The sequence below is a fragment of the Xiphophorus maculatus genome, chromosome 3 (assembly GCF_002775205.1).
Source record: "Xiphophorus maculatus strain JP 163 A chromosome 3, X_maculatus-5.0-male, whole genome shotgun sequence".
NCBI lineage: Eukaryota > Metazoa > Chordata > Actinopteri > Cyprinodontiformes > Poeciliidae > Xiphophorus > Xiphophorus maculatus.
In genome coordinates, this window is record NC_036445.1 from 15542405 (window position 1) to 15570198 (window position 27794).

General features: G+C 37.6%; 2 protein-coding genes across 3 annotated transcripts in view; both read right to left on the reverse strand.

Moving 5' to 3' along the window:
• Nucleotides 1-3923: 3923 nt before the first annotated feature.
• LOC111608124 lies at nt 3924-5997 on the reverse strand. The gene is made up of 7 exons (XM_023330977.1): nt 5910-5997; nt 5663-5828; nt 5448-5540; nt 5297-5353; nt 4963-5064; nt 4752-4880; nt 3924-4663 (listed from the first exon to the last, which is right to left on the reverse strand). The coding sequence occupies exons 1-7, from the start codon at nt 5939-5941 to the stop codon at nt 4634-4636; spliced, it is 609 nt and encodes a 202-aa protein (XP_023186745.1). The 5' UTR covers nt 5942-5997; the 3' UTR covers nt 3924-4633.
• A 7687-nt stretch (nt 5998-13684) lies between these two features.
• Nucleotides 13685-27794, reverse strand: part of plekhg4b (pleckstrin homology and RhoGEF domain containing G4B) — a 30312-nt gene continuing 16202 nt past the window's right edge. The window contains exons 7-24 of one of the 2 annotated variants that reach the window (XM_014470854.2): nt 24405-24491; nt 24077-24193; nt 23676-23774; nt 23141-23283; nt 22928-23066; nt 22706-22828; nt 22214-22366; nt 21056-21927; nt 20715-20964; nt 19875-19964; nt 19531-19755; nt 19206-19376; nt 18947-19124; nt 18014-18130; nt 17302-17583; nt 16716-16948; nt 15414-15476; nt 13685-14029 (exon numbers count right to left, since the gene is read on the reverse strand). In XM_014470854.2, the coding sequence (XP_014326340.1) occupies nt 15432-15476; nt 16716-16948; nt 17302-17583; nt 18014-18130; nt 18947-19124; nt 19206-19376; nt 19531-19755; nt 19875-19964; nt 20715-20964; nt 21056-21927; nt 22214-22366; nt 22706-22828; nt 22928-23066; nt 23141-23283; nt 23676-23774; nt 24077-24193; nt 24405-24491 (3324 nt within the window). In that variant the 3' untranslated portion in view covers nt 13685-14029; nt 15414-15431. The remainder of the gene's footprint in view (nt 14030-15413; nt 15477-16715; nt 16949-17301; nt 17584-18013; nt 18131-18946; nt 19125-19205; nt 19377-19530; nt 19756-19874; nt 19965-20714; nt 20965-21055; nt 21928-22213; nt 22367-22705; nt 22829-22927; nt 23067-23140; nt 23284-23675; nt 23775-24076; nt 24194-24404; nt 24492-27794) is intronic. The other variant, XM_023330976.1, reaches the window with a different exon arrangement.

Consider the following 27794-nt stretch of genomic DNA (forward strand, 5'->3'; position numbering starts at 1 on the left):
CATTACAAGTTAAAATAACTATTTATTTTACATTAGAATCATTTAAATTATTGTTCCAACTTCCATGAACAATAATTCTGATCTGATAATTAATTTTAAGCAACATCACAATGAATTCTGCTCAAATACATTTAGCGTGTCATGACTTTATCCTCAAGCTTCGCAAAATGATGGTTACATTAAAATGAACGTTTGCCTTCGTAACACACAAGAGTTAAATCAACGTAACACACTTCCTCCTCACTCTGGAAATATTCCTGCCTTTTTCTTCTTTCACTTTTTTAAGTGCTAAACTAAAAACTCTTGTTTCTTCAACTCCTGGAAGTTTGACAAAATTAATAAAAAGCTAACAGGACTTAGTGTAAGTTTATCTTTCACTAACACACACATTTAGGTAAAAACAAAAAATCTAAAACCTCCACGATTCATTTGACTTAAAGAGTAGAAGATAGTAGACACAACTAAATGCGGATCGAATGTTTTCATTAAAGCCAGCTTTACCTTTCCGTTCTTCCTCTGCTCGATTTAGACTTGAAATTTGCAGCTTTCTCACACTTACCCAATGAGGAAATGACATTCAAACCAACTATCTTCTCTTGCTAAACCTAACCTGACTTTAACCAGAAAACACACACACACACACACACACCCCTGCTTTTGACCAAATGAAGTAGTTTTGCTGAGACGTGCGTCAGGTTGAGGAAGTTAATGTGGGTGAAGACCTCATGTGTGTCTTACGAAAATTAAAATGATGAGAAAATGATGAGAATCTTGCTGAGACAGAGAGCGAAATAGAGATCAAAGGAAACACGGTAGAATAAAATATCTTAAAATCTATTTCTTCATTAGACAATAGAAAGATTTCTTGAATAATTTTACTGTACAGGCAGGAGAAGTTTACGATTTTCAATATTTTCTATTTTTATATTTACTTAAATATGAATACATTTATATTTATTTATAAATTTATTTGCATGTTAAATTAGAAATCTACTTTTGGAACATAATTTTCCAATCAAATGTCATTCTTTCTGGTAAAAAAAAAAAGTGTTTTACTTTTGTTGGTTGTGTCACACTTTTTGTTGTGCCAGAAATGAGTTAAATTAGGATGCTTTTTTTTTTAAATTGCAAATAAATGTTACAAATTTACAAATGGGCTACTGTGACACTCACTTCTTGTTGGATTGTTTTGTTTTGCTCTGGTGTAGCACAATCTTTTTTTGTAAAGTAAAAAAAAACAACTTAAATTTTACGTACCCTTCATAGTTATCCTGCACATTTTTCTACTTAAAACATTTTGCAAGAATTATGAATGTGTGGACAAGCTTTTCTTTGAACTTAGATTGGAAAAGTTGACTTCTGCAAACTGTTGGTACCTCTCTGTTAATGACCGAACGACCCAGACTGGCCACTGGAATAACTTAATACTCACAGAAGCAATAACAAAATAAAAATTCACTCAAAACTAAAAATCAAATAGGTGCTTCTGAATTGTGGTTCAACAAAATGTAGCTACCTTTTGAAACAGGCCAGGGCAAAACCGACTCTACCTGTAATTTCATATTATCACAGTTCTAACAGCTTGACTTGCTTTGGATTTGTCTCCCTCTTGTGGTCATTTGTGTCCAAGGGAACCCAACACCCAAGGTTAGCAAGTTCCTAAATATGTATAAATTTGTCTAAAATGGCAGAGTGATTACCATGGATTTACAACTACCATCCCTCAAAAAACATGAAATGTTCTCTATGTTTGTACCTAAGTTATTATTATCCTATTTAAGACAGGAAGTGTTTTAGATCATAAGTAGAAAAATAAGTAATTAAATAAATAACATGAACAGAAAACCTGAAGTTACAAGTGTTGCTTTGCACAATGTAGTTCAGTCAATATTTGACACCAAGGGTGCAGAATAAAAGTCAGTATTTTGCATGTAATGAAAGCAAACAGTACATTCAGGTTGAGGGAGTAACAAAAGGTCTTGGTGGCATTGAAATAGAGACAACAAATAGTCTACAAGAACGCTTAAAAAACCATTTACTGTCTCCAAAGTCACCAAAGACAGGAATAGACATACAGTAAATCTCCCTTGTCATTTAGTTATTTTATAATTACTTTGTTTGTATTGTTTTTCACATTTTAATATTTAACATACCAAAATGTGCAAGTAACTTTCTACTTTTATCACTCTGATTACATAATTTTTAAGATATTAAATCAGGTATTATGATCGAATAGTTACTCATTGCTTGAGCAATTTCTTTCTAGCATTTACATTTTTATTCTTTAGTAATTTCTTTGACAGCCACTTTTTACTTGTAGTTGAATATTATGTTGTTGGAGAAGTGCTGATTTAATATTTTTGGCATCTCTACCCCCATCTGTCTGTCTGACTTGGTAGGTTCATTAAACCCACTGTGTTTATGCTCTGAAAAGTGTTTTATCTGTGTCTGTCTGTGTCTGTGTCTCTGTCTCTGTATCTTGATATGTCTGAAAACATATAGTGACATTCAGAATGACTTAATGTTTTGCATACATTTATGTAGTAATTGGATTTGCTTCATATTTAATTTGATGTAATTAATGATAACATGTATACTTTTGTTTGTAGCTTCATAACACACTTGTAGACTGTTAATGAATAAATGTTATTTCATTGTAATGTCTCTGCACAGGAATTTCTACAAATAAAACACACATATTAGCTGGAACATAGGCTTCTGAATCAGTTCATTGCTTTTCTCCTTCATGAGTTTCCTCCGTAAATCTTTTCTCTCTCTCAGACTCTGAAACCTTCTCATTTTATTTCTTACACTAACATATTTTTCTTTATTTTCATCTAGTTTTTCACCTGTTGCTCTTCTTCAAACGTGTTCCTCCTGCTTTATCTAAAATGTTTACTCTTTCAGTTCTTGTTTTCTCTTCTTCCTGGTCTTACCTCCATTTTTTGCCACCGAACAAGGCTCGTCTCTACTTTTAAATCCTTTTCGCTGTCGTCTGCAGTTTGCGAGTGTCACGTTTTCTTTTTAAATTGCTATTTCATAAGAAATCTATGACAAAATCAAACTGTGTGAATTTAGCACGTTCACACAAGCACTTTTTGTCATTGTAGCCTATTTATTTCCACACTCTGACAATAAGTGTGCAGCACAGTTTAAATGTGTGACCACATTAATGTGACACTGTTCTTACAGAGACATCGGTAAAACAGCCCTAATTATTCTTTTTTTTGTATTTCAACAAGTTTGTTATTGTGTTTATTGTAAGCAAAATCAGGGGGATCTGCTAAAGCTCCTAAAAATCACACTGTCTACAAGCCAAGAAGAGACGTATTAAACCGCGACGGTTCTTCATCTTCGACAAACATTTGATTCATTGCTCACTTAGTTAGACTTTAACTTTGTGTATTAAAACATTACTTGGAGAACTCAGTTGCTCCTCTCTGCTGGCCTGCAGACAGACCGCCTCATTAATTTCAATTTCAGCAGCGTGTGCGTCCCCACAGCGGGAGACGCAGGGACGTAACTGAGTTTTATTTAGTATAAAGCTTAATAAAGCTAAATTAATTTAAAGGCTACAAGAGACTTCTGGGGAAAAAAGAGTTTAGTTTTTGTGCATGATTAAAAACTTTAGCGGGGCAGTTGCCTTCTTTTCACCCTTTGCAGATCTGCCCCTGTATAAACAAATACAATATCTTTTTCCAATTGAACAAATGACAGTAATTTATTATAAATATCAATCAAATTTAACAAATGCCTATTGGTAGTATGTCGCTTATATATCAAATATTTTTATGTCCTTTTTTTAATCTTTTCTATGTTCAGTAAGAAGACAAACAATTAGCAAACCACCCACATTCAGAGATGAGTTGATAAGACAAACATGAACATGAACAAGCAAAACGCTCAAGATTTTTTAATAGTTACGGAGTTCGGTATTCATTTATTTATTTTACCACAAATAAGTGAAAATTATTTATTTTGAACCTGATAGAAGTATAAAATCACACACAAGAACAAGGAATACAAAAGATATATACATTTTTGCACCACGATAATCTTAACATGCTCAAAAAGTTGTAGGAAGAAGTAAGAAACTTGAACTCCTACCCCACAAACTCATAACACATTATAAAATCATCCTCATTATAAAATCAAATAAAATAAATTTTAAAAAAGTAAACGTAGGTTAATTCATTTTCCATTTTTTCTGGATATACATATGTTCAAATATATACATCCATACACACACACACTCAAATGCGTTAGCCTCAATTTACATATACACATTCTGCTGTCACCCATATTTCTATATCTTGTGAAAATAACCTCCTTATATTTTTCCTTTTACATTGTATTAAATTTTGACTTTAACTCCTCATTTAACTCGCTCCAGTATTTTACCCCATGAATTGAAATACAAAAGAAACTTTACAGAAGCATGCTTTCTAAAGCGTACTGCGATTATTAGCAGTGATGTATAGGAATACACATTATCTTCTTTTAAATAGACTTTCCTGTTATTTGCCTTTGAGCAAAAAAAAAAAAAAAAAAAAAAAACGAAGAAAGTTTAAGGCAGCAAAATAAAAATGCACACAGGAGTTGATTATTTGTGGTTCTGCTCTGTGTTCATCATTCAGTCCTCCTGCTTCAGCAGTATGATGGGCTGCAGAGAAAAAAACAAAGCAAATGAATGACTCTACATGTTTTCATATATGTGGCAGAGAAACTAATGAAGAAAACAACACACATACCAAGGTGTTGAAATGTTCTCTGCACACAGCTTTACTCAGCCAGTAGATCAAGAAGAGCGCGATCATGCATTCAAACACCAGCAGAGTTATGACCAGGCCAATAATTCCATAAGCTATCCTCCGATGATGCTAAATAATGTGGACAAACAAATACTTAGAATCCCGAAGAGCAACATTTGATAGAATGAAACACATTGATTTTGTGCTATACCGGGTCAAATGGATGATGTGAATAAAAGTTGCCCACGCAGAAACCAAAAGCCACCAGTGACCAGAAGAAGCTGAAGATGTTCAGGGAGAATGACAGCTTAGTCTGGAAAGTGGAATAAAGCCGAGTTAACATTCAGATAACGCAATACAAGATGCATCATAAGCTGTGTGGTTTTACATGAAGTTAAACCACCACACCATTTAGAAACATTATATAAGTAGAATTGAAATGAACGCATTTTTCTCAAGGAAGCTGTGCCAAAAAATAATCACTCTGTGTCTTTTCTTAGAGGAACTCCTTTTAATGTTTTTTCATTATAATTCATTTGACTTACCACATGCATGTTTGGACATTTCCCTGCAGCAAAGGACACCATGCCAGAGATCAAGAACTAACAAAACAATACATCATGTTAACTGGGTGGAAATATAACCACATCAGATTAACAAAAAGGCTAAATATGTGGGCATTTCAAATATTTTTACCAAAACACTTGGAAGAGTGAAATTGTAGATCTCCATTGATGGCAAAATCCACCCAAGAGCGAAAATAAACACACCAGCAATTGCTTGAGCTGCCTAATGAGAAATTTAATTATACAAATAAATAAGTAAACAGAACAAAGAAAAATCTGCGGATTCTTTTGAGAGACAAGCGGGTGCCTATGATTTAATTTACAGCACAAGTCAGTGAAACTCACCCCCAGAGGTTTTGGCTTCCCTCGAACGACAAACACCTTGAAGTTGTCCCTGAACACACAGTGGAAGTTCTCCGGCATCAGCTGACCCTCCCGAATGTTCTTCAGGCTTCCGATTGGGATGGTGATGATCATTGACTCGTTGCAAATAAACGTCTTCTTCATTTTCCTGTAAAGCCATAAAATGTTAATACAGCTCATGCTGCTGACAGTGATCAGTTAGTAAAGTTTCCACTGATGCCAGCTTCACCTTTCCATTGTTCCTTTGCTCGGTTTAGACATGAAATTTGCAGCTTTGTCTCATTTGTCCGAAGAGGAAATGACCTCGAATGTCAATTCTCCTCGCTCGCTGACTCCCCACCTTCATGCAACACCCCCACCATCTCTCACAACCACAAGAAGCTTTGCAACCAAACAGACTTAGAAAAACACACACTTTTAAAAGGTGAGACTGTTCATGCAGAACGAGTTTGTTTCTGTAGAGTGCTTCTTTTTCAGTAAGAGAAACATAAAAAAGTGCAGAATTTGATTAAATGAAGCAGTTTTGCAGAGAGGAGTGTCAGGTTGAGGAAGTTAAAGTGGGTAATGACCTCATGTGTGTTTTAGGGAAGTAAAAATAATGTCTGTAGAGTGACGCCTGGCTTGAGACAGAGAGTGAAAAAGATTCTGCTCGAGTGAAACTCGGTAAGTTGTTTTCTAGAAAAAAAATTCTCCTAATTAAATGGCTGAGAGATTTCTTGAATTTTATATAACAAGCAATTTATGAGTATAAAATATGTATCTCAGTTATCTTTTTTGCAAGTTTAATTATGAAACTATGTTGCAAATTTTGTGATGAAATATTGTAGCATTAACAAGTTTCTTTTTTCTGGTTAAGAGTTGTTCTTAGTTTTTAGTACTGTTTTTGTTTTGTTTGTTTTTGTTGTTTTTTGTTTTGTTTTTTTTTGTTTTTTATCAAAAATGATCTAAATTAATGTGTGAATTTTAAGCATTCTTCATAATTATCCTATTAACCAAAGCCAACAATAATATAAATGTCTTCCTATTTTAAATTTTGTAAGAACTCAGATGCAAAGACAAAATTCTCTTAGGATTAACCACATAAAAGTATTTATTATATCGACCTTACGTAAATTAGTCAAGTCTTTTTTTTTCTTAAATCTATGTCTTACTGGAGTGCACGATACAGGAAGATCTCGATGAATTAGAAAATGTTTGAAAAGTTTGTTGATTTTAATATTTCAGTTTAAACAGTGAAACTCTTATATTACGTTGATTAATCAGAAAAAGAGTGATATTTATCACCCAGTTTCTCAATTAGAGAGGAAACAAAATGTGATGCCCATGCAGAGTTTGTCCTTGAGCCTTGGCTTCAGCTCATTTGACATAAATAACTGCATCAGTCAGTGCAGAATGATTTGGAGGCGATGAGCATGTGGCCCTGCTGAGGCGTTAGAGAAGCTCTGGTTGCTTTAATAGTGGCCTTCAGGTCATATACATTGTTAAGTTTGGAGTCTTTCTTCTTCTGGGATTCCATGGTCAGTAAAGCAGGTATTGGTGCTTTTGATGAATAAAATCAGCATCTTGAGAGGATTTGTTAGCAAAGTGAAGCATAAAGTCGTCTAAAAGTTTCTACTAGATGGCTGTGCTGATGCTGAACTTGACACAGCACAGTGAGCGAAGAGCTGTGGATGACATGACTCTCCCTAATATCACTGATTGCAGAAACTCCACTCTGGATTCAAAGCATCAAGGATTTTGTAGATGTTTTTGCACTCGTCTGACAGATTCTGGGACATTGATTTCCTCCATTCTTTTTTAAAGTTTCGTTGGCTCTACTGGCCTTTATTTAAAAGTAGTTCAACAGGAAAGAGGGTAATGAGGAAGGGGAAGACATGCGGCAAATGTCACCAGGCCAGGAATTGAACCACCACGAGGACTAAGGCCTCAATAAGTGGGTCGTGTTTTGCCCCTGCGCCACCACAGCATCCTGTCTGTTGACCGTTAAGACTGTGCAGGACACAGCATAATATTTCCACCTCTTAAATAATTGTTTTTTATTTTTTGTAACATTAATCACATTTTTCACTTTTCAGAAAACACAAACCTCAAAATTAACAGCAATAAATATACTAAATTGCTCAGTATTTTTATTTTTTTATCTGTCCTAATATGTTTGAATATTTAAATGAATTTCTAATGTTGTACTTTACTGAAGTGTAACTTTACCTGCAGTTTTTCAGGACAATCTGACAACATCTTGAAGTTGCAATTGTCATTTTGATAACACTGCTAAAATGAAACGGAAGCACATAAATAGAGAAATTGGAGGCACCGCGTGGCGTAGCGCTAGAGCGGACCCATTTATTTACAGAGGCTGTAGTCTTTGACTAGGCCATCCTGGACATCTTCTCCTTTGCCATTCCTGCCTGGCAACTGTCAAAAAAGTAAAAAAAATAAAAACTTTTAAAAACAGCACTGTTTATATAGGTAATTATGAGTTTATTTCTTTAGGTTAAAGAAGCACCATGGCCTCTGCTGATGTAGACATGGACATCCATGAGGAAGATGTGCCAATGCAAATGGGAAGGAGACAACCTCCTCCTCCGCCGAGTCAGATCCGATATTACCAGGCTTCAGAGATGCTGCCGGAAAAAAAAGGTCAACTGCACGACCTGCTACAGAAACAACCAGCTGTGTTGGGGGTAAGAATGTGGAAAATAAGTAAAAAAAAAACCAAACAGTCTGCTCCTTTTCAATTATAATCACACAGAAACGTCTTATACGACCATAACCAAATCTGGCAAAATCTGGAAATTTGATAATGTACCAACAACCTCATACACGTGGTTTAAATAGACACTAAAGGTCACCAGCTTTACCCGTGTTTTGTGCACTTCTGGTTATCTGCTGAGTATTTAAAAAATAGAAAATTTGTCTGGACTCATGATGGACCTCTGCACGTTTCATCCAGTGCTGCGCTGGCTTTGCAGGATTTTGAGCCGAAAGGAGACATTTCAAAAGTTCTGTGGGAGAAAACAGTAAAACTTTATAAGAAAATGATATAAAGAAAAGTAGACTTTTGATACTAAGCAATGATGTAGCAACAAATAATGTAATAATAGTCAATAATTTGATAGTTCTGCTAATTTAAATGCAATAAAGCCAATAGCATAATAACTTTACAGTAATTGTTTTTTTTAATTCAATTACATAAGAAATGGTACAGTTACTGGTCAGTATACACTAAGTAAACAAATGATCACTATTCTCAACATTTCAAACTATCAAAAATGATTTATGTTAATTAGTTGAATTTTATTCCTTAACATATGGAATTATACATGAAAACATTTAAGGAACTACACAATATTCTAAATAAATTTCTGTACAAAATTCCATCCAATACTTTATTTAAAGAGATAGTGCAGCAGTACAGTATATAAAGGTAATATATGTAGTACATAGTAATACAGTGAACATGTACTTGTTGAATGCTTATGTTGACTATGAAAAATAATTTACCCATTGTTATATATGAACTGCAAAGGAAAAATAGGATTTTCCATTTTATTCTCACATTATCAGCTGAAGTAATGACTTAAGCCTTTAGCACAGCTTTTTAATGGAATAACGTGACACATTACTGACATTGGTGCAAAATGATTATTACCTTGTTGGCAAGTATAATGTTATCGGCTGTTATTGCATTATTGGTTGCTATGAAAGGTTAAAATAAAAAAGGGAAGTGAATTAAATACAACTGTCAGGCTCTAAAAAAAGAAGAAAGCATAAATAACTTTAGATGGCACGCAGGATTCTAAGAAATAAGTCTAAATGGCATATTAAAGAGACGCTATCGGATGCATGGTCAGGAGAAAACTGACAGCAAGATGGAAGGAGCAGGTTAGAAAAAAATACTGAAGAAAAATGGGATGTACTTGGCAATCCCTGCAAAACAGAGAAGTCAACCTTTCCCTGAGGCACCGCAGCAAATAAATGAAGGTTTTGTTGTCTGTCCTGCTCAACCTTCTAATGCCTGTTTCCATCAAAACAGACTAAGAACTTTACCAGTTTTCCAAAAAGTCATCAAGTTGTCATTGATGTCAAAGCAGGCAGTACCAAAAACTGCTTATGTACGTTTTTGATCAGGTTTGAGTGGTTGACAACTTATAACGCTATAAAAGTTGCTTGAAAATTCAGAAATTGTGCCAGTGAGGTGAACTTAGATCATTGAGCTCAACAGACAAAAGAGTGTTACAACAGTCTGACAGCCAATACATCACGTACCAGTAACAGCTGGAGGCTTATTTGTCCTACATATCAGAAGATAGTTTCTAGGACAACTACATGAGATGAGATTTTCAGATGCGGTATGAAGGCGAGCTCTTTAGGAGGTGAGCAGGAGAAGCCTTCAGTCTAAACTGCAGATCTGCTGCGCTTTCTCAGAAGACAAAGCGCCAAGACTTTGTTAAATAGTTCATCTGACAGTCAAAAATGAGATCAAGATTTAGGCTGAGATAACATGGCGGAGGCAAAAAGAAGCACAGAGATGTTTTTCTGCACTTCTGGGCAGCAGCAAGAGGAAGTTTATGGGTTAGGTTATATTGAGTCTCATGTACGTGCAATGGCTGAAGTTTTCACACTTTATAATCCAGAACTCCCCAAGCGTGCAAGTGTGCATTTAAAAAAAGAAAACTGTTGTATTACATAATTAACACAATTTTATTTTTCCCATCAGCTTAGCCCTTTCTGTTTGTTGCTCAGGATGTGCTGGACTTCTTGTTTTTCACATACATCACTGGATCGCAGTAAAACAACATCTTGCACACAAAAAATGACTCCTACCCCTTTCTCTACAGAAAGATACATAGCTAAAACTAAACTACAACACGAATCTATAATTTCATATCTATCAAAATTAGAATTTTAAAATGTTAAATAAAAGTTGTTCATGTAGCAAAGGTAAGAAAATAGACTATTGGGGTCACAATGAAACTGGAATCTAGAAAATAAATATGCTATCTTAACTTGAATGAGGAGTTGTGATTAAGATTAAGTTAATCTTAATGTGTTTCTTAATCTTAACTTTAGTAACTTTATTTTTCTTTACTGGAGTAGCATATTCTTACACTGATAACATCTCTAAATTATGACTCACTCAGTGGTGAAAAATAGGGGATGTTTTTATAACACCAGTTTTGTCTGAATTAGTGGAAACCATAAACATTCTCACAAAACAAACGCAACTTGTCTAAGTCTATCCCTTATTCATCTGATAATTCAGCTGAATAATATGTTTGTTCAACTAAAACAAGTCATTGATGGATCTTTAAGTAAAATCCAGTTGAATCTGTGCATAATTTAATGCCAGGATAAATGAAGTTGTTGTCCGAAGGCCTCAGAGAGTAGAGAGCAAAAAGTATCCTGAATAACCACAGTTACTCTGGAGGGGCTGCAGAGACCTGCAGCTCTGCTGGACAGAAAGAGTTTATACAAGTGAAATCCTTTGGACTTTATGACAGAGTGACAAGAGAAAAGCTACTGTTGACAGAAAGTCGTCAGAAGTTTAGTTTGAGGTTACTAGAAAGCGTGAAGGGGGCATAGGAAACGTGGAACAACAACAACAATAATAATAATAATAATAATAATAATAATAATAATAATAATAATACAGACCTTTGGGCACTTAAATATCTTAAAAACAACATTATATGTAGGAGAAAACATAAGATACAGAAACCCTTCAGCTGTGAGTTTGACAATGAGAAACAGCAAAAACAAAAACAAGTCTATGACTTTAACTAAAATGTGCAGATTCATCATACTGTGATGATTTAAAAATGTCTGCTGGAGCTCAAACATTTCATCCAGCTTTCACATTGTGAAATATCTATGCATTCACAATATTTCTGCATGTGTAGAAATATCTACACATGCAAAAGTACAAAAACTACATATCTCCCTGAACACACCGTTCTCACGCTGAAACATAATGGCAGCAACATCATGCTGTGAGGCAATTCTAGAACGAAAACTTGTCCAAAAGCTGCAAAGCATGTTGAAATAATCTTCAAACCCACATTTCAGGTTATCATTGTAACAAATGATAAGTACAAATTTTAGTTTTTTTTTTTTTAAACCTTTACTTATTTCTACATTTAAGTGTTAACTTTTGCACATTGTGTGAATTTCCAGTTGTATTTAAATCATCTGATATTTTGCTACTGCATTATAACTTATTTCTGGTGCATCAAAAAATAGGTGTGAAAAATAATCTTCACTCGTCTTTTGGTCCTCATAACAAAATAATTTGTTCTGCTTTCAAACATATTTAGACACCGATACATACTGTACTTCTCTGTTCATCACATTTGTTTATCAGGTTTTTAGTATTTGATTTATAATGAGCAGCTTGCTGCAGAACAACTTCACGGTGAGATCCTTTCCCGTATCTCACCAGCAAGTACTGCAAGCTTGTTACCCCACCACTGCGCAAAGAACTGACATACATACTGTATATCTCAGACACTAATGAGCACATTGTTTTTACTTACCACCTCTAATAAAGATCACAAGGTTATTTATTGCTTACCAGAAAACAGAGAATATTATTTTCCATTTCTTATTGCACATCTAAATTAAACACGTCTCCTACTGCTTGCATCAAAACTGCCTGTTCCTTAAAAACTGAGCATTTTTCCACTGAAGTAACCCATCTGCGCAATTCAATGTTATTAATAGTATTACTTGCAGTCATCTACTTTATCTTCAACCCGATCTCATATACAACCTCTTAGCGTCTTAGCTGACACATCTTTTCTTTTTTTTTTTTTACTTTCAACCTTTTTCTCTCAGTCTCTGCAGATAATGAGCGGCACCCTCAGTGTCGCAGTGGGCATACTCTTTGCTGCAACTCAGAAAATGGACCAGTCCCTTTTCTGTCTTTTCAGAGTCTCACAGCTGACCGGAGCCCTTGTAAGTCATTGCTCCAACTAGCACTAAATCATTTTAAAAATATGTAGCAATAAAAGGAAGTCTGACGTCTACATTCTCCGTCCTTACAGTTTGTAATAGCCGGACTTGTTTCCAACTTGTTGTTCAAATATCCAGCGTTGCTGATGGTGAGACTTTAACAACTTTTTTAAGCAACAGTAGTTATCTATATAAAAAATAAATAAAAAAACTATGCATGACTTTTTGTCATTACAGGTGTCCATTGCAGTTAACTGTGGCTGCATTGTTGTAGCCATTATTGGTGCAATTCTGATAAGTGTCGACCTGGCTCGGTGGAATCCAAAAAATGATCCGTTTTTGAGAGTAAGAGTAACACCAAAACTGATCCCAATACATTTATCAGCAGAAGCTCACATAAATATTTCCATTGTGGCAATATTGTTTATTAATGATGTTTTTTGTTTGTGACAGATTGAAGTGATGGGGCTGTGCGTGTTGGGCCTGGAGGTTTTCCTCTCTGCAATCCTCTGCTTCTGGTTCTTCAAAGAGAAAAAGGCAAAATGATTAAACTGCTCGTATTGTTTAAACCAATCGTGGTACAGTGACGCTATTTGTGCACAGAGAACTGTGGAACTGCACGCTTTTAGAGGAGACAGTGACACCTTTTATGCTTACATGTGTGGCTTTGACTCTGTTGCCTGTGCTAGAGCAAAAGCCCCTGCAGCGCAGCCCGGGCTGTGGTCTGCGTCTGATGCTTTGACATGGACTGCAAAATCGCAAGAGCTGCGGTAACCAAACGTCAGTTTCCCTCATGTGAGAGCATAAACCACATTTTAACTCTGCGTCTCTTTGAGTAACGGTGATATCGGGTCTCCTTTTGCATTGTGTCTGTACGCAGAGGGCTCTGTGTGGTTTCAAGTTCACACTCCAGTAGTGGAAATATTTTTGTCACTTGTTCTGAGGTATATTCGCACATTCACACTTCTATCTTTATTAGCCAAAAAATAAAAATAAAAATAAAAAGCTTCAGCGGCAATCATTAATGTGTTGGAGGAATAAAAGCAGAAACAGCTTTAAACTTTTTATTAATCTGTACAAATGTGTAACTCAGAAGTCACGGGAATACAACGCAGCACTGTCTGAAAGTGTCTACTACTTTATTTGCAAAATACATCTACAATATAAACACATAACTATCTCATTGAATCAAATGTACAGACCTCTGACGTACCATGACACAGACAGAAACATAACAGCACGTGTTAGTCTAAGTGAGTTACAGTATTGTCATAAAATGCTATTTTTCTGTTTCAGTTTAATCCAAGTCTTAGTGCTCCAAAAATCAAGACGTTCTTATTTTCATCTTCTTTTTCTCTTGTGTGAAATTTGCTGTACGACTTGAAAACTTCACAACTGCAAAAAAAAAAAAGACAGAAAAGAAACATAAATAGCTTCAATGACTATACATCAAAAATACACACATCGCAGCAGTAAAACTTCTACTTAAGTGAACATGCAACGCTGGACATGCTAAACAAGGACAAAGCAGCGTTTTTGGAAGGAAAATATCTCGTCAAACAGTCCTTTACAAGGTAATGTGATGTGTGAGTGTCACTAAAATATTGAGGTTGTGCATAAAAAGTATTAGTTACATAATATTATTATTAATAAAAATCATAAAGCTTTCTTCTCTAGAGATAAGTACTAGTTTCTGTGTTACCTTGCAACAATAAACAGCTTTAGACAATTCTGGAATAATAATAATAATATATAATAATAGATTTTTGTTTTACTTGAACTTAATTTAAATGGAAAATGTAAGGCACTTGTAAGGCGTTTTATCTTGTCTCAAAGCGCTTTTCACTACATTCAGGAATTCTCAAATGTTCACACAAACTCCTACCTTTTGAACCTCCTTCAGTCCAATAATCTCTTTATTTCTGCTCTTTACTTTTGATTTAAATACTATTTTAAAAAGATCTAGTTGCTTGCATTCACATTTGAATTTTGCTTTAGTTTATAAGTGTATAATATATATAAAATACTCTAGAACTAACTAAAACTAAAAATAAGAATAATGTCAAGGAGTGCATGGTATATTTTTAATTGGTAAGGAGTTTATTATCATTTTGCATACACCCTGTGCATGCAAAATGATAATAAAGTCAGTCTAAGTCTAAGTCTAAGTCATCAAGGATGAAAATAAAATAAAAAAAACAAAAAAAAACTATCACAATGCAAATATATGCCTAAACAATAAGAAGAAATTATGAATTAATACAACAAAATAAAAATCAATATAATGATATTTGTGTATTTAAATCAGGGCAAAGACAGAGAAGTTAGCTATTTTTTAAAAATACATATATTGTTCTTAATGCTCGCCCTACTAGAATTCATTTTTATTCCTACAGCAGTCGGCTGAACAGGTTGAATGGTTTTATTCAAAAACAATACATTCATATGCACTGCAAGGCCATAAAACACAGATGCACGACAGCATGCGTGTGTCCAAACATGCAGAACATGAGCGTCTTTCGTGGGTTGTGTTTTCCCCCTGATGTTGGGTCCACAGATAAAAACAGAAGAATGAGGCAGCAGAAAGCCAGACGCTTACAGGAACACACAGCCAGACAGAGGAAGAGTCTGCTGAATCCATCTGTACACACCGTCATGCAACACGAACATCGACACAAAAAAACCAAAAACACTTTTACTTAGATTAGTACTCAGTTCAGGAGTTAATGCGGATGGAAAGAGAACAAAAATGTCCACTGCTGTGACTGAGGTTACTTACAGGGCTAACCCTCACCAGTCAGACTACTGTGGAGAGGCCGACCGCTACATGAGTGGCTGCTCTCTGGTAAAAGCAGAACAGCAATGAAAATAGAAGTGGTGTGAGAATCTAAAGCCTCAACAAGAATCTAAAGCCAAAATCTAAACCTCCAGGCGAGAAATTCATTTACAGTAGAGCTAGTTATTTTAATAACAACGCAAAACAGTAAGTATAAACTTGTCAAATGATTAAAAATAATAATAATAATTATATATTAATAATAATTATTGTAATTATTATTAGTATTAGTAGTATAAACAACAATAAATTTCAACTGCATCCAATTCTCACTTTTAAAGTCCTTTATAGTTTGCTACAATCAGTCCTTGAAAAAAAGGAACAATTCAAAAACATCAATAAAAGCCTTAATTTAAAATCCCCGAATATGATAATGGTGTGTAGCCTTAGTTACGGGGTAAAAAGAAGGCTCTGACTCTGAGTCATAATCTGGCTGTTATCAGTGGCTGCATCCAAACAATGTCGTCTTTAGTTTTGTTAAATGTTAAAATACTGAAAGCGCTCCTCTGTTTTTTATTCTGACTTTTTTTGTAGCTCTTAAAAAAGCAAAACTTCTACCAGAAAACACAAATGGCCAAAAATTGATGACATGACTTGCAGTGTCATTTAACTGTCTGCTCTTCTGCAAACTCTGGATCTTCATTTGAAAGAATCATAAAATGAACCTCGAATGACCAGAATGCTACAAAAAAATGCAAAAATAAAGAACATGAATGTGTGACAAAAATTCCCACGTATTCACAAACTTGGATAATTTATCCTCATCTGACTGTAAAGAAGATTTCTGAAAAATGTTGGATCAACACTTTCATCAAACTGTATTACACTTCAGCCACTTCAGCAGATCTCCAGAGCAGATTGCGACTGATCAGGCTCCACATTGTGGCTTTATTTTGGCCAAAAATGAGAAAATAAGGTTACATAAGCTTTTCATTATCTTTCAGTAACAATTTTTGTTCAAAATCTAAAGGAGAAGTAAAATTGGACACATTTTAAATATCAGATATTCCTAAAACTCAATAAGCAAATTTTTCCTCTAAGCCTCATGTAGGTTTTCCAGCTCTAGACAAATTTTATTTAGTAGCACCAGGGGCAAAAGTGTTTCTTTGGACTGGAGCAAGTCAGAAGACATGATTCCAAGAGCACCGCTAGAAAAGAAATCCCCGGAGAAATGTGCTCATCTGCAGCACAGAGTGTGACTTCAGATAAAAAGGCCTAAAAAACAACAATCAGACGGACACTTACTGCTGTGATGAACTTGGTGCCCTGCGGCAGGAGGTCTTCATCTTTGTGGAACATCGGCGTGGAGGTGATGGAGGGAGGAGGCGTGGAGGAGCAGAGGAAATCAGGCGACTCGTTGTTGTTGTTAAACGTCTCCATGATGACGCTGGGAGGTCCAGGGATGGTGAGGGTGCTCAGCCCTGTTACGCTGTCACTGGAGTTGCACTGGGAGGAGGACGTCTCTGAGCTCTCAGTAACTGGCACAGAAACACACAGAGAAGGTTATTCAAGAAAGAAAGTATAAAATATTTGAAGGCAAAAGTTTTCATGTTTCACACGGACTGCGATGGAGCTAAAGCTTCGGCATGTGTTTGCGTTTGGCAGCTCCTAGTGGTAGCACCAAAAAAGACACTTTGGAGAACAAAAATCTGAAAAACATTATAATATTTTTATCCTGCCAATTTTTCAGCAAATGCTTTGAGAGTTAAAAAAAAGAGAGAAGAAAAAGTAAATCGGAAATAATAATAATAAAAAAAAGAGCACTGTAATACCTTCTAAACTCTAACTTTAAACTATTTTATCTAAACGTTCAAATCAAGTTGCCACTGACTCATGGAGGGCCTGCTGCTCACGACGTCCTGCTCCAGCTCGTCCTCCTCTATGCAGTCATATGGCCACTGGGCGAAGGACGCCACGCTGCCCATCGGGTACAGGTATGGGTGAGGGTGAGACGGCGAGGAGTACAGATGGAGGTTGAGGGAGCCCAGCAGGGAGGAGGACGACTGGCTGCTGGAGGAGGAGGTGCTGCTGTTGGAGATGGTGGAGTGGGGCCTCTTAAACGCAGCGCAGTGCTCGAACGACGACACCGCGATGGACGCCCGCGTCCGACACTCTGTGGGTAGAAAAGAGAATAGAGACGATGCCTGAATTGAAAAGGCAAAAGTAATTTCCAGTGTTGAGAAAGGAAACTAATTTTCTGACATGAATTAGGTAATGTTTTTAAAGATAATTTGGATTTGGCTTTAGTAAAAAAAAAAGTTTAAACTTTATGATTTTTGATGCAGCTGTTCTGTAGCTTGCCAGAGAGTAACTGGGTGTTAAAAACATTAATTCTCAAACGTTTGTTTTGTTTTACATTTTTACACATTTCCTTTGACTGGTTAAAAATTAAGTTATCTGGATAAGATGGATAGTGTGGATAAAATGTTGACCACTCACACCTTATCTACAGAACCTGTCCTTGGACAAATTTAAACGGTACTTTTAAGGCTTCAAATGAAAAAGGAAGATGAGTAAAATCAGATTAGAAGAGCACAGCTCACCTGTCCCCTTCATGATGAAGTCAATGGCTCTATCACTGATGGCTGCATCACTGGGCTTTATGTCCATGAAAGGTTTATTACCAATCCCCATGGAAACCATTTCCTGCATGCGTAGCTCTACAGTGAATAAAACAAAAACAAAACACAAAAACTTTTTATATTATTTTCACCTGAAAAGAATCAGGTCACCATCACAGGAATTCAAAATTATTTTTGAGACATCTGTATGAAAGTTAAAATATACTCCAAGAATATAAATGATCTTAGCACAAGAAATACAAATTGGAAAAGATGAAATGAATCCATGTTGGATGGAAGAATAACTTGGATGCAGTTAAAAATGAAGTATAGAAATATAATACGATGATATGTTTTGAATTATCATCCTGCTGAACAACCAAATGAAAACCCATTTTCCTTTTTTTCTGGCAGAGGTCACAAGAGGTCATGCAATCCATAAGTATACATAAGAAATATATAAGTTAAAAGTTACTTAAGTTTATACTTTTTGCTCCCTTTCGAGCATTTATTTTAGTTAAGTGAATTATTCATATTTATTATTGTCTGAATGAAATAAAAAAGAAAACAGTAATGGAACTCTAAGGTCCACAGCATGACACATCCTCTGCCATACATAACAGTGACATTGTTTCACTCTGAGCCTTTTTGGAGGGTTTGTTGCAGAAAGAATTTGACATTATTGCACATGAAGAGTTCAGTAAAACATGTTTACAGCTTGTGATGCTAGGACAGAAAAAGCTTTTTTCACATCTTTGTCATTGGTGGCAACAAATCCACTGTCTTCTCCTAACATTATCTAGTCATGGTGAACAACTTAGCAATATTTTTTACTTTTTTCTAGCAAATCGGTATAAAAATAGTCACAGATTTTATGTGCTGTATGGACACTTTTTATTTGACTTTATAACCCACCTCTGTTTCTGAGGGCCTGCCTCCACAGGATCTTCCCAATAATAGCCGTCCACACTGCCTTGACCTCAGCCGAGCTGGCCTGGAGTATAAACGTGTCCTGGGACTTCCTCCGACGGAACCAGATCTCAAAGCGAAGGCCGCTGTCACCAACATTTTCCGTCATACCTATTTCTGCTGTCTGCAAAGGAAAACACAGAAAAGTTTAACTCAAGTCAGTAAACAATGACAGAAATACATTTGAAAAACCCGGAAATCTTACTTTGAAGGACTGCTTGTAGATGTAAATGTCGTATCCTCCCTCTATTTTCTTGGTCTTGCTGAAGAGGATGAGGTCCTCAAACAAGAAGACATGGCGAAGGTATTTTCTGCGTCCACACCAAACGATGAACTCATCCTGGCAGCGGAGCTGACCCTGCTCTTTCAGGTTCACCTGGAGAGGAAACATGGCCGCTCACATGCGTCACAGAGAACAATGCAGTTCCTCATAGGATGAAAACAAGATGACTTCCATTTCAGAAAATAGCTCTGATGACCCCCCAGTCACCTTAGTTATAGAGATGTGATTGCATTCCCTGGGTACTCACATCGCAGCCACGGATTGCATCCATCGCCAGCAGGTCGTTCCCGTGGCGAAGCTGAAACCTCACCATCTCCTCAGCAGTACGAAGGTCACTCAGCTCCTGCTCCTGCGAGTAGCTGCACTCCTTTATCAGATCTTTGAGCAGCAGTGCGTATTTGCTCATCCTCTGAATGGGCTTCAGCAGGTAGGACGCCAAATCCATCTTGTCTCCCAGCTCCAGCTGCTTATTCTAGACAAACAGATAGAGGAAGGCAGTTCAAACTTTTTTATCAACAGGTTTCTGGTGATGTGACCTGTTGCTCAACTCTGGGGCCGCGAGGAATGTGACCAGAGCAGTTTTAAACGCACCTTAAAGAACTCATGGCCATGGCTGCTGAGCAGAGCGTCTGACTGCGGCTTATTCTTGCTGTACAGAGCGTACATTCCAAACTGATCCTCCTGCACCCAACGTGAATCAGTTACCACAACGTCTACATCACAGAGCACGCTGTCATTTCAGCTCACAAACACATTAAAAGACCAAGAGTATACTGGGAGGCACATGAATTATAGAAAAATTAGAAACTATTTCTAATTACATACGTAAATCCAGTGATGCCTTAAGCAGAATTTTAAAAGTAGAAATAAAAACACAGAACCTCTAAATTTTAATTATTAATTAAAGCTATAAACGTAAAAGAATTGTAGAAAGAAAAAATAATGGAAAACATAAAACCTGACAAATGTTGGAAAAATATAAAACTGAGATAAGGATAAACAACTAGGCAGAAAAAAACATGCAAATAAAATGTGGGAAATAAAATAAAAACAAATTATAAAAAATGAAATAAGGATCACAATTAATAGAAAAACAAAGAACATGACATACTGATTCAATTAATTGAAAAATAAAAACCAGGCACATAAACTGAAATAATAATAAAAATGTAATTGAATTTAATTTCTATATTTCAACTTCTTTAAATTATATATGATAAATTGCTTTAAAACCTTCTTATTCATATGTGATATAATTTATTTATTTTGCTTATACACCAGTAGTATAGTATGCTGGTGTATTTTTGACAGATTTCAGCTTTCAGTTGCTGATACATCTATTTCCTAAGATTTTCATCTATTTTAAGAGAGCTTTGACTTGATTTACATCTCATTCTCACTCAGGGCACTTTTACAGAGACCTTCACTTACATGTCGCAGGAAACAGCTGCTGATGCTCAGCGGAGAGTGAGCGCTGGCCTCCAGCTCCTTCAGGAAGTACTGGCTGTGGAAGTCCCACAGTTTTTCCAAGTTCCCAAAAATGATGCTGCGCTTCCCTCGCAGGTCCTGTGGCAAGTCAAGACGCTCCATCTCGGGGAAATAGTGCTCAATGATGTAGCTGAGAGAGCGAACGTACTCCCTCTCTGTGGAAATCATTTCATCCATGATGTGCTGAACTTTACTGGGAAACACAAACATGTGAATGATAAGCACATAATGCAACTTACTGTTAATGTGAAGTTATTGCCAGAATAACTGGGTTAAACCGTCACCTGCTCTGTTTCTTGCCATCTCCTTCACTGCGTCTGTTGTGTGTCCTTGAAGGTGTGGACAGGCTGCGGCTGCGTCCCAGAACGGGACTGGTCACATCAGGCCTCAGCAGCTTCTTCTCTGCTGACACATTATTGGCAACCTCCAAGCCCTTGATGTAGACCCCCGTGTAGCCGTGAACGTGGCTGATGTCTGAGTGGCCGCCGTCCCTCGGGGTCAGCTCGTAGCTCATGGTCTTCTTCATGATCTTCTTCATCGGGTGCTTTCGAAGCCGAGTGGCCTTGGAGTACACTGGCTCAGAGTGGCAGGAGACGGTGGAGTCGATGGTGCAGTCGCTGTCCGTGTCATCGAGAGTGCATGAGCTCTGCCCCAGCTTGTCTTCTCTGTCCACGGGGAACGTGAAGTGCGATGGAGATGAGATGGAGCCAGAGGGGCTCCTTGAAAAAGATTCAGCAGAGAGACTCTTGCTGTCCTCAAATGTAAGCGAGGTAATAGCTCCAGGCAAGTGCAGACATCCATTAGCTCTGGGAAGTTCTAGGGGCACCACACAGCTTTCTGCAGCCGGTAAGGAATCCCCGGTGCCGACAGCACTAGGGTTCTGGTCTGACAACGAGGCTCGAGCCAACGTCGCTTCCAGCTGCCGTTTGGTCTTCTGGCATTTGTGCCACATGGAGTTCCACTGCTGCAGCTGCTGGGGGCACTCCAGCAAGAGCACCATGTTGTTGAGAGTACTGAAGTTGTCCATGGAGAATTTAGATGCTTCCGTGCAGTAATCCTGCAGGATTTTCACCACAGACGGTGAAAATGTCTGATCGGGGCCGTCCAAACTCAGCTGGTGGAAATAATCCTGACAGTGCTCTATCCACTGCTGCGCCTAAACATGCGAGGGAAAGCATTTCACTTGTAGAACAAAAGCATAAGCTGAAAGCTGCATTTTGGGTTTATTCAAATTACTAATGGCTGATATTGATTTGATCATTTGAAACATTTAACTGTGACAAAAATGAGGAAAAAACAAGAACAAATTCTCTATACTTTTCATAGCGATGCATAGTAAATTAAATATGAATATATTTTCTTAAAATTGTGTGTCTAGAAAAAAAACAACTAACATATCACTTGACTTTAGGCAGAATTTAAAAATGATTTCTGAAACTCACCGAGTCATAGAACTCGTACAGGTTTGTTAGGACTTCTAACTTAGCCTTCCGCTCCTGTACTCTGCTTAAGATGGACCCCAGACGTTGTTTAAAGTTGCAAGCAGCCGATTCTGGAGGGGAGCTGGGATTCTGTTTCAGGAGCCTCGTCTGGAACTGTCAGGAAAAGAGAATGCATGAGAATGACGAATGAATGACAAAACAGTCTGTAAGAGATAGTTTGGATTTTTCAGGTGGGCTTTCAATAAAAAGACATGAGTAGTCAGTATACTACATGCAGCAGGCAACAGAATTGGAGAATTGGTAAAAAAGTTGCACGGACGTGTTAAGCTAAAGGCTTCTCTGAATGGGAGGAAAACTGGAATAGGTTTTAGCCTTTAAGCGTTTATTTTCCTTATCAAGGTAATACTGTAGATAAGATACTGACTCCTCATGTCTACCACAACATGATTCAACAGAACCATGCAGAAGTTGTTTTTTGTAGTTTTTATTTACCTCTGACTCCTCCAGAAACTGCTCCAAACTCTCCTTCATCTCTTTTATTTTGTCCGTAGACAAAGTTACAGATTCCAGAGGTAGAAGATGCTTCTCTCCCTCTACGCTAAACCAGCGCTTTATCTAGAAAGAAAAACACAATGATCATCCAAGTAGTTTTGTTATCAACAGCAAACATTATATAAGGATCTGGTGGAAAGGGATGTCTGAATCTGAACTCACCTGTTGTGTCTGCTCCTCAAACTTGTGAAGCTCCAGCAGATCCTCCAACTCTTTCTGCGACTTGTTGGACAGGATTACCAGTTTATGAACCTCTTCATCTACTTGGTTGTAGAGTGCATTCAACATCTCAATTGCATCTCTGAAAAGCAAAATCACTACAGTTGGTAATTTACATTTTCACGTCACGGGTCCCAAGTTGTCGTCTAATTGTACCTGTAGTTTTCATTCTCACACGCCTCCTCCTTCCTGATGCGAGCGAGAACAGTTCCTCCTTCCAGACGCAGTCTGTTCAGATGGGTGTCGTCTAGTACACTCTTCATGAGATGCCTCTGCTGTTCCAACACCTCAGACACCTCCTGAGTGGCAAATTAACGAATTTCACAACGGATCGGTCAGAACGTTTTCACATTTACTGATACAAACACAAACTTCTCTACATTTTGTTGGGATTTTATCAGATAGACTTACACAAAGTTGTTCATAATAGTGAAGTAATAGGGGAGTAACATGGTTGTCAGTTATTTCCTAATAAAAATCTGACAAGTGTGGTGTGCATTTTTTATTTAGCTTACGAATCAATACTTTGTAAAACCACCATTTTAGGTGCAAAAAGTGGGAATACTTTTGCATGGCACTGTGTAAATAATAAAGTCAGGGTTAAGAAAAACACCCAAATTTGTCCCCTTAGGGAATTTCCAGATGTTTCTCACGCACAAAGCTTTTTATTGTATTTAAGTGAGTGCTTTACCTGAGAGGTCTTGAGGTCTCCAGAAACACTCAGAGTCCTGATGGACTCCTGGAGGAAGCTGATGGCTGCACTGCAGCTGCTGGCAAAGGGCTCAATTTTCTGCAGGGAACAGAAAAGAAAACAAACCGAGACAGCCATGGATTAACAGCATTACCACAGTCAAAACGAAACTATTGCCACACGTGAAACCAATCATGCTTCAACAAGCTCGCAGGCTTTTCCCTATAATTGTTTGCAACATTACAATGATCTTCCTTTGTATTTTTATTTGCAATAAAAAACTAAATAATGCTAACAACCAAAAAGAAAACTTTTTTTAAAGCTTCTCGAGCCTTGTAAAACTGGGTTAACAGATGTATTTACGATTCTGGCAACAGAAAAGGTGCCTGCGTCAGACGCACTTGTCTGAAGCCGATCCAGTGGTTGTGGTCGTAATGATAGGTGCCCTCCAGGTCTCGTGTCAGCTGGGTTTGGTCGATGTGCTTCAGCAGTGCCTTCAGGGATGAAAGCGTCTCAATCTGTGCCAAGGAAGAAAGAAAAAATAAACGTCTGAGTCAAGACCATGCTGCTAGTCTCGCCTCAGAGGAAAAGTAGATTTAAATGCCTGCAGGTCAATTCCTGCACGCAGCTAATCTCAGTCATCAGATCATGTAGTGAAAAGATGAATGAGAAACAACCGGATATCTTTCAGACGTATAAATAAGTAAAACTATTAGACGTCACTTTTACCTGTACGCCAAAATCCCTGTCCAGTTTGGCTGATCCATCTTTGTCCACCAAGAACAGGATTGAATAAAGTGCATTTGGTACTAAAGCCTGAGAAAATCAAGGAAAAACTCCAATTGAAAACAATGCATTATGTTCCCATATAAGTGTCTCACAATGAGAGAAAAAAAAGACAATCTTACATCACATAGAGAAAAGCTTAACCATAGCATGATGATATGTATCGTTTGGCTTTAGCAGCCAACCAGCTCCCAGCTGGTGGTTAAAAACAGACAAGTAAAGACAGGCCTCGGTGCGAGAGCCCTGAGGTCAGGCATTTTTTAAAATATGCCTTGGAAGTGCAGGCACTTGTTGTTGCGCAACACCCCCCCCCTCCTTTCTGTCTCTACTGTCTCACTCTCTGCTTCCTCTTCTGAGAGGGGAGATGTGCTACCAGCTCTCCATCTAACGGGTTAATTGAGTTTCCTAAATCTGCCGGGATTTACCCTGTCCAGAACTGAAGTAAACTCTGTTTAAGCTGGTTTCGAGAAACGATTCACCTGATTTTTAACGGCCTACATCCAGGTGTCTCACCCTTCTTCCCTCTGTGAATTAGCCAGACTGAGCAGCCTACAGCCAACTAGTTTCACAGAGCACACCTGTTAACGGTCGCTCGTTCTCTTATTTTACAACTTGCATTTGTTATTGAACCAGGTAGGTTTTAGTGACTCGGGCGAGTCCCAAGGATGACGTTTTAAATTTGGGCTACCAGCAACTTAAAAACATTTTAAACTTTTTCCTCTCCAGAATCAAACATCACAGCTATTTTACAACCATCAAAGAACTTTAAGGTGACTCATTAACTGAATGTCCACAACATCTTTTAGATTTTCTTTATGCTAAATATTTTATTAGTAAGGCATTTTTGCAAGGGTCAGTACAGCTTAATTCAGTAGCAGAAATAATCAAATAAGTAAAATCAATCATCTAGTCTATCTTTCCCTACTGCTGACACTGAAAACTAAAAAAAGGGAACCTTTGAGAGAGACGGACGGAGCATGGCGCCTCGAACCCCAGACCTGGCACGACGACGAAGAAGGTGCTGCAGCAGGAGGAAGACGCCAATCGATGAAGGCCAGGATCTCCGCAGGTCTGATGATGAAGAAGGTGTTGCAGCAGGAGGAAGACGCCGATCGATGAAGGCCAGGATCTCCGCAGGTCTGATGATGAAGAAGGTGTTGCAGCAGGAGGAAGACGCCGATCGATGAAGGCCAGGATCTCCGCAGGTCTGATGATGAGGAAGGTGTTGCAGCAGGAGGAAGATGTTGATCAGCGAAGGCAGGAATCTCTGTAGGTCTGATGAGCTTCTTCTCCGCATGGATGGTGAGGTCACACAGGACTTGGTGCTGGCAGGAAGGAAGGCACCAGTTCTTCTTCTTTGTCTTTGCCTTTGTCTTCATCTTTGTCTTTGGGGTCTGAACCCAGCCGATGAGAGAAGTGCGATTTGAAGCCACAGGTTGTGGGGCTGACGGGTTGGTCCCCATGGCCGGACAGTCTTCGGCTCCGTGGCCCCGGCTCTTCTTCAGCTGCAGAGTTCTTTGTCCATCTCTTGGCTCGAAGCTGCCCGGAGGATCCAACGAAAGGTTCCTCTTTTGCACTCACCTTTTATAGGGTTTCTTTGGCTAGCACTGTTGCTGGGCTTGTTTCATTGGCTGACTGCTCAGATGATTTCATATCCATCACTGTCTTACAGACATTATGTCCTGATGTCTGTGCTAATGTCTCAGAGTTGCTCAACCTCCTGTCCATTGCCTGCACAACCTTTCACCTACTTTCTAAATAAGGCGTTGATCATCTCTGCTCTCCTGTTAGTTCCTTGCCTTTCACCTTTCACCTACTCTCTACCTCCAACATATCAGTGATGTTTAATTGCAGTTACACCTTTTACACCATTTCAAGTTCAATGTCAAAATCACATTTATATCACTTTTATTTTCTTTAGCTTCTCTGATTTTAGCATTCATTTATAATTTTATAACCATAACTTATATCACATTTATTTTCTTCAGCTTCTCTGATTTATCATTCATTTATGATTTTATAACCATAACTTATTAATTATCCTTATTATAATCCTAATGTGAGTTATTACAGATGTTTTTCTGAAAAGAAACCAAAAGAATAATACATGATTCTAATTATTTACTACTAAAGTTACAGTTACTTGTTTTCCTTGTAAGTGTTCCCACAAATATAAGTGTAAGTATTATTACAAGTAAACCAATATTAATATAAGTATTTTACTTTGAATCTTATCAAATTATCCAAAAATGTTTAGATTTCATTCTTTAAACTTTCATGATTTAAAATAAGGAATAGTCTCAGCTATTTTTTATAAATCTGCAGGCTGGAACTTACTTCCTCTTTTTCCAGGAAACCTGCTTTTCCTGTTTAATGACTCTTTCTGACTGACTATGATTTCTTATGATTAGATAGAAAAAAGTAGAATTAAAGCAAAGTTTGCATGAGACAAAAACAACACACACAACTAGATTTATTTTATTGACACTTAAGTCTACTGCTGGGCCTTGATGTCACTTGAGTGATTCATTTTAAAGATAACTTTATTTATTATTACTGTTAAACTAAAATCTCCAGCATGGGGAAGTGGGATGAGCTCGGATTTTCTTGACACCCCCTCCACGAGGTCAGACCTTTCACATGCTGGGAGTCCATCACCCTCCTGCAGTTCGCCGTCCTCATCCCCCGGAAAGAGAAGATGTTCGTCTGGGATGTGAAGATGCAGATTCTTCATCCTCAGTTGTCACAGAGGGCTCAGTGTAGTCATCAAAACTCCACTTCTCTTGACACCCCCTCCTTGGAGTTTTGATTTCCCCCATGAGGTGATGAATGTCGAAGAAAACTTGGATCGCTCTGATTCTTCTACAGGAACCTTCGCTGGATGAACTGTCGGTTCTTCAGGATGTGGGATGATTCTTTAGGGAAGATGGGCTGAGACAGAAGGCCTCAAAAAAAAAAAAAAAAATTCTGGCTGTTCAGCAGAGCAAAGCAAAACGCATAAGCATCGTGATGCTTTATACGTAATCATGATCCTTTTCCATTTTAATCCATCAGGTTGTGACTGGAGTTCTTCTTTAGCATAGCCCAATTTCTTCACGGCCCTCCCAGTCCAAAGCCTTGAAGTTGTTCTTTGAACGGCAACCTTCCTGTAATAGTGGCCAGTCTACTGTAGGATGGCATGGTGCTTGATTCTCTGGCCATCGTCTCGTAATGTTCTGGTTCGCTGTAGCTAAGAACTGGCTTGAGCACTGCTTCCTCATGGACCCCTTTCTTCATCAGTAGTACTGTGTTGAAGTTCAGTACTTGCTTTACAAAAACTCGGGCGTTGAATCT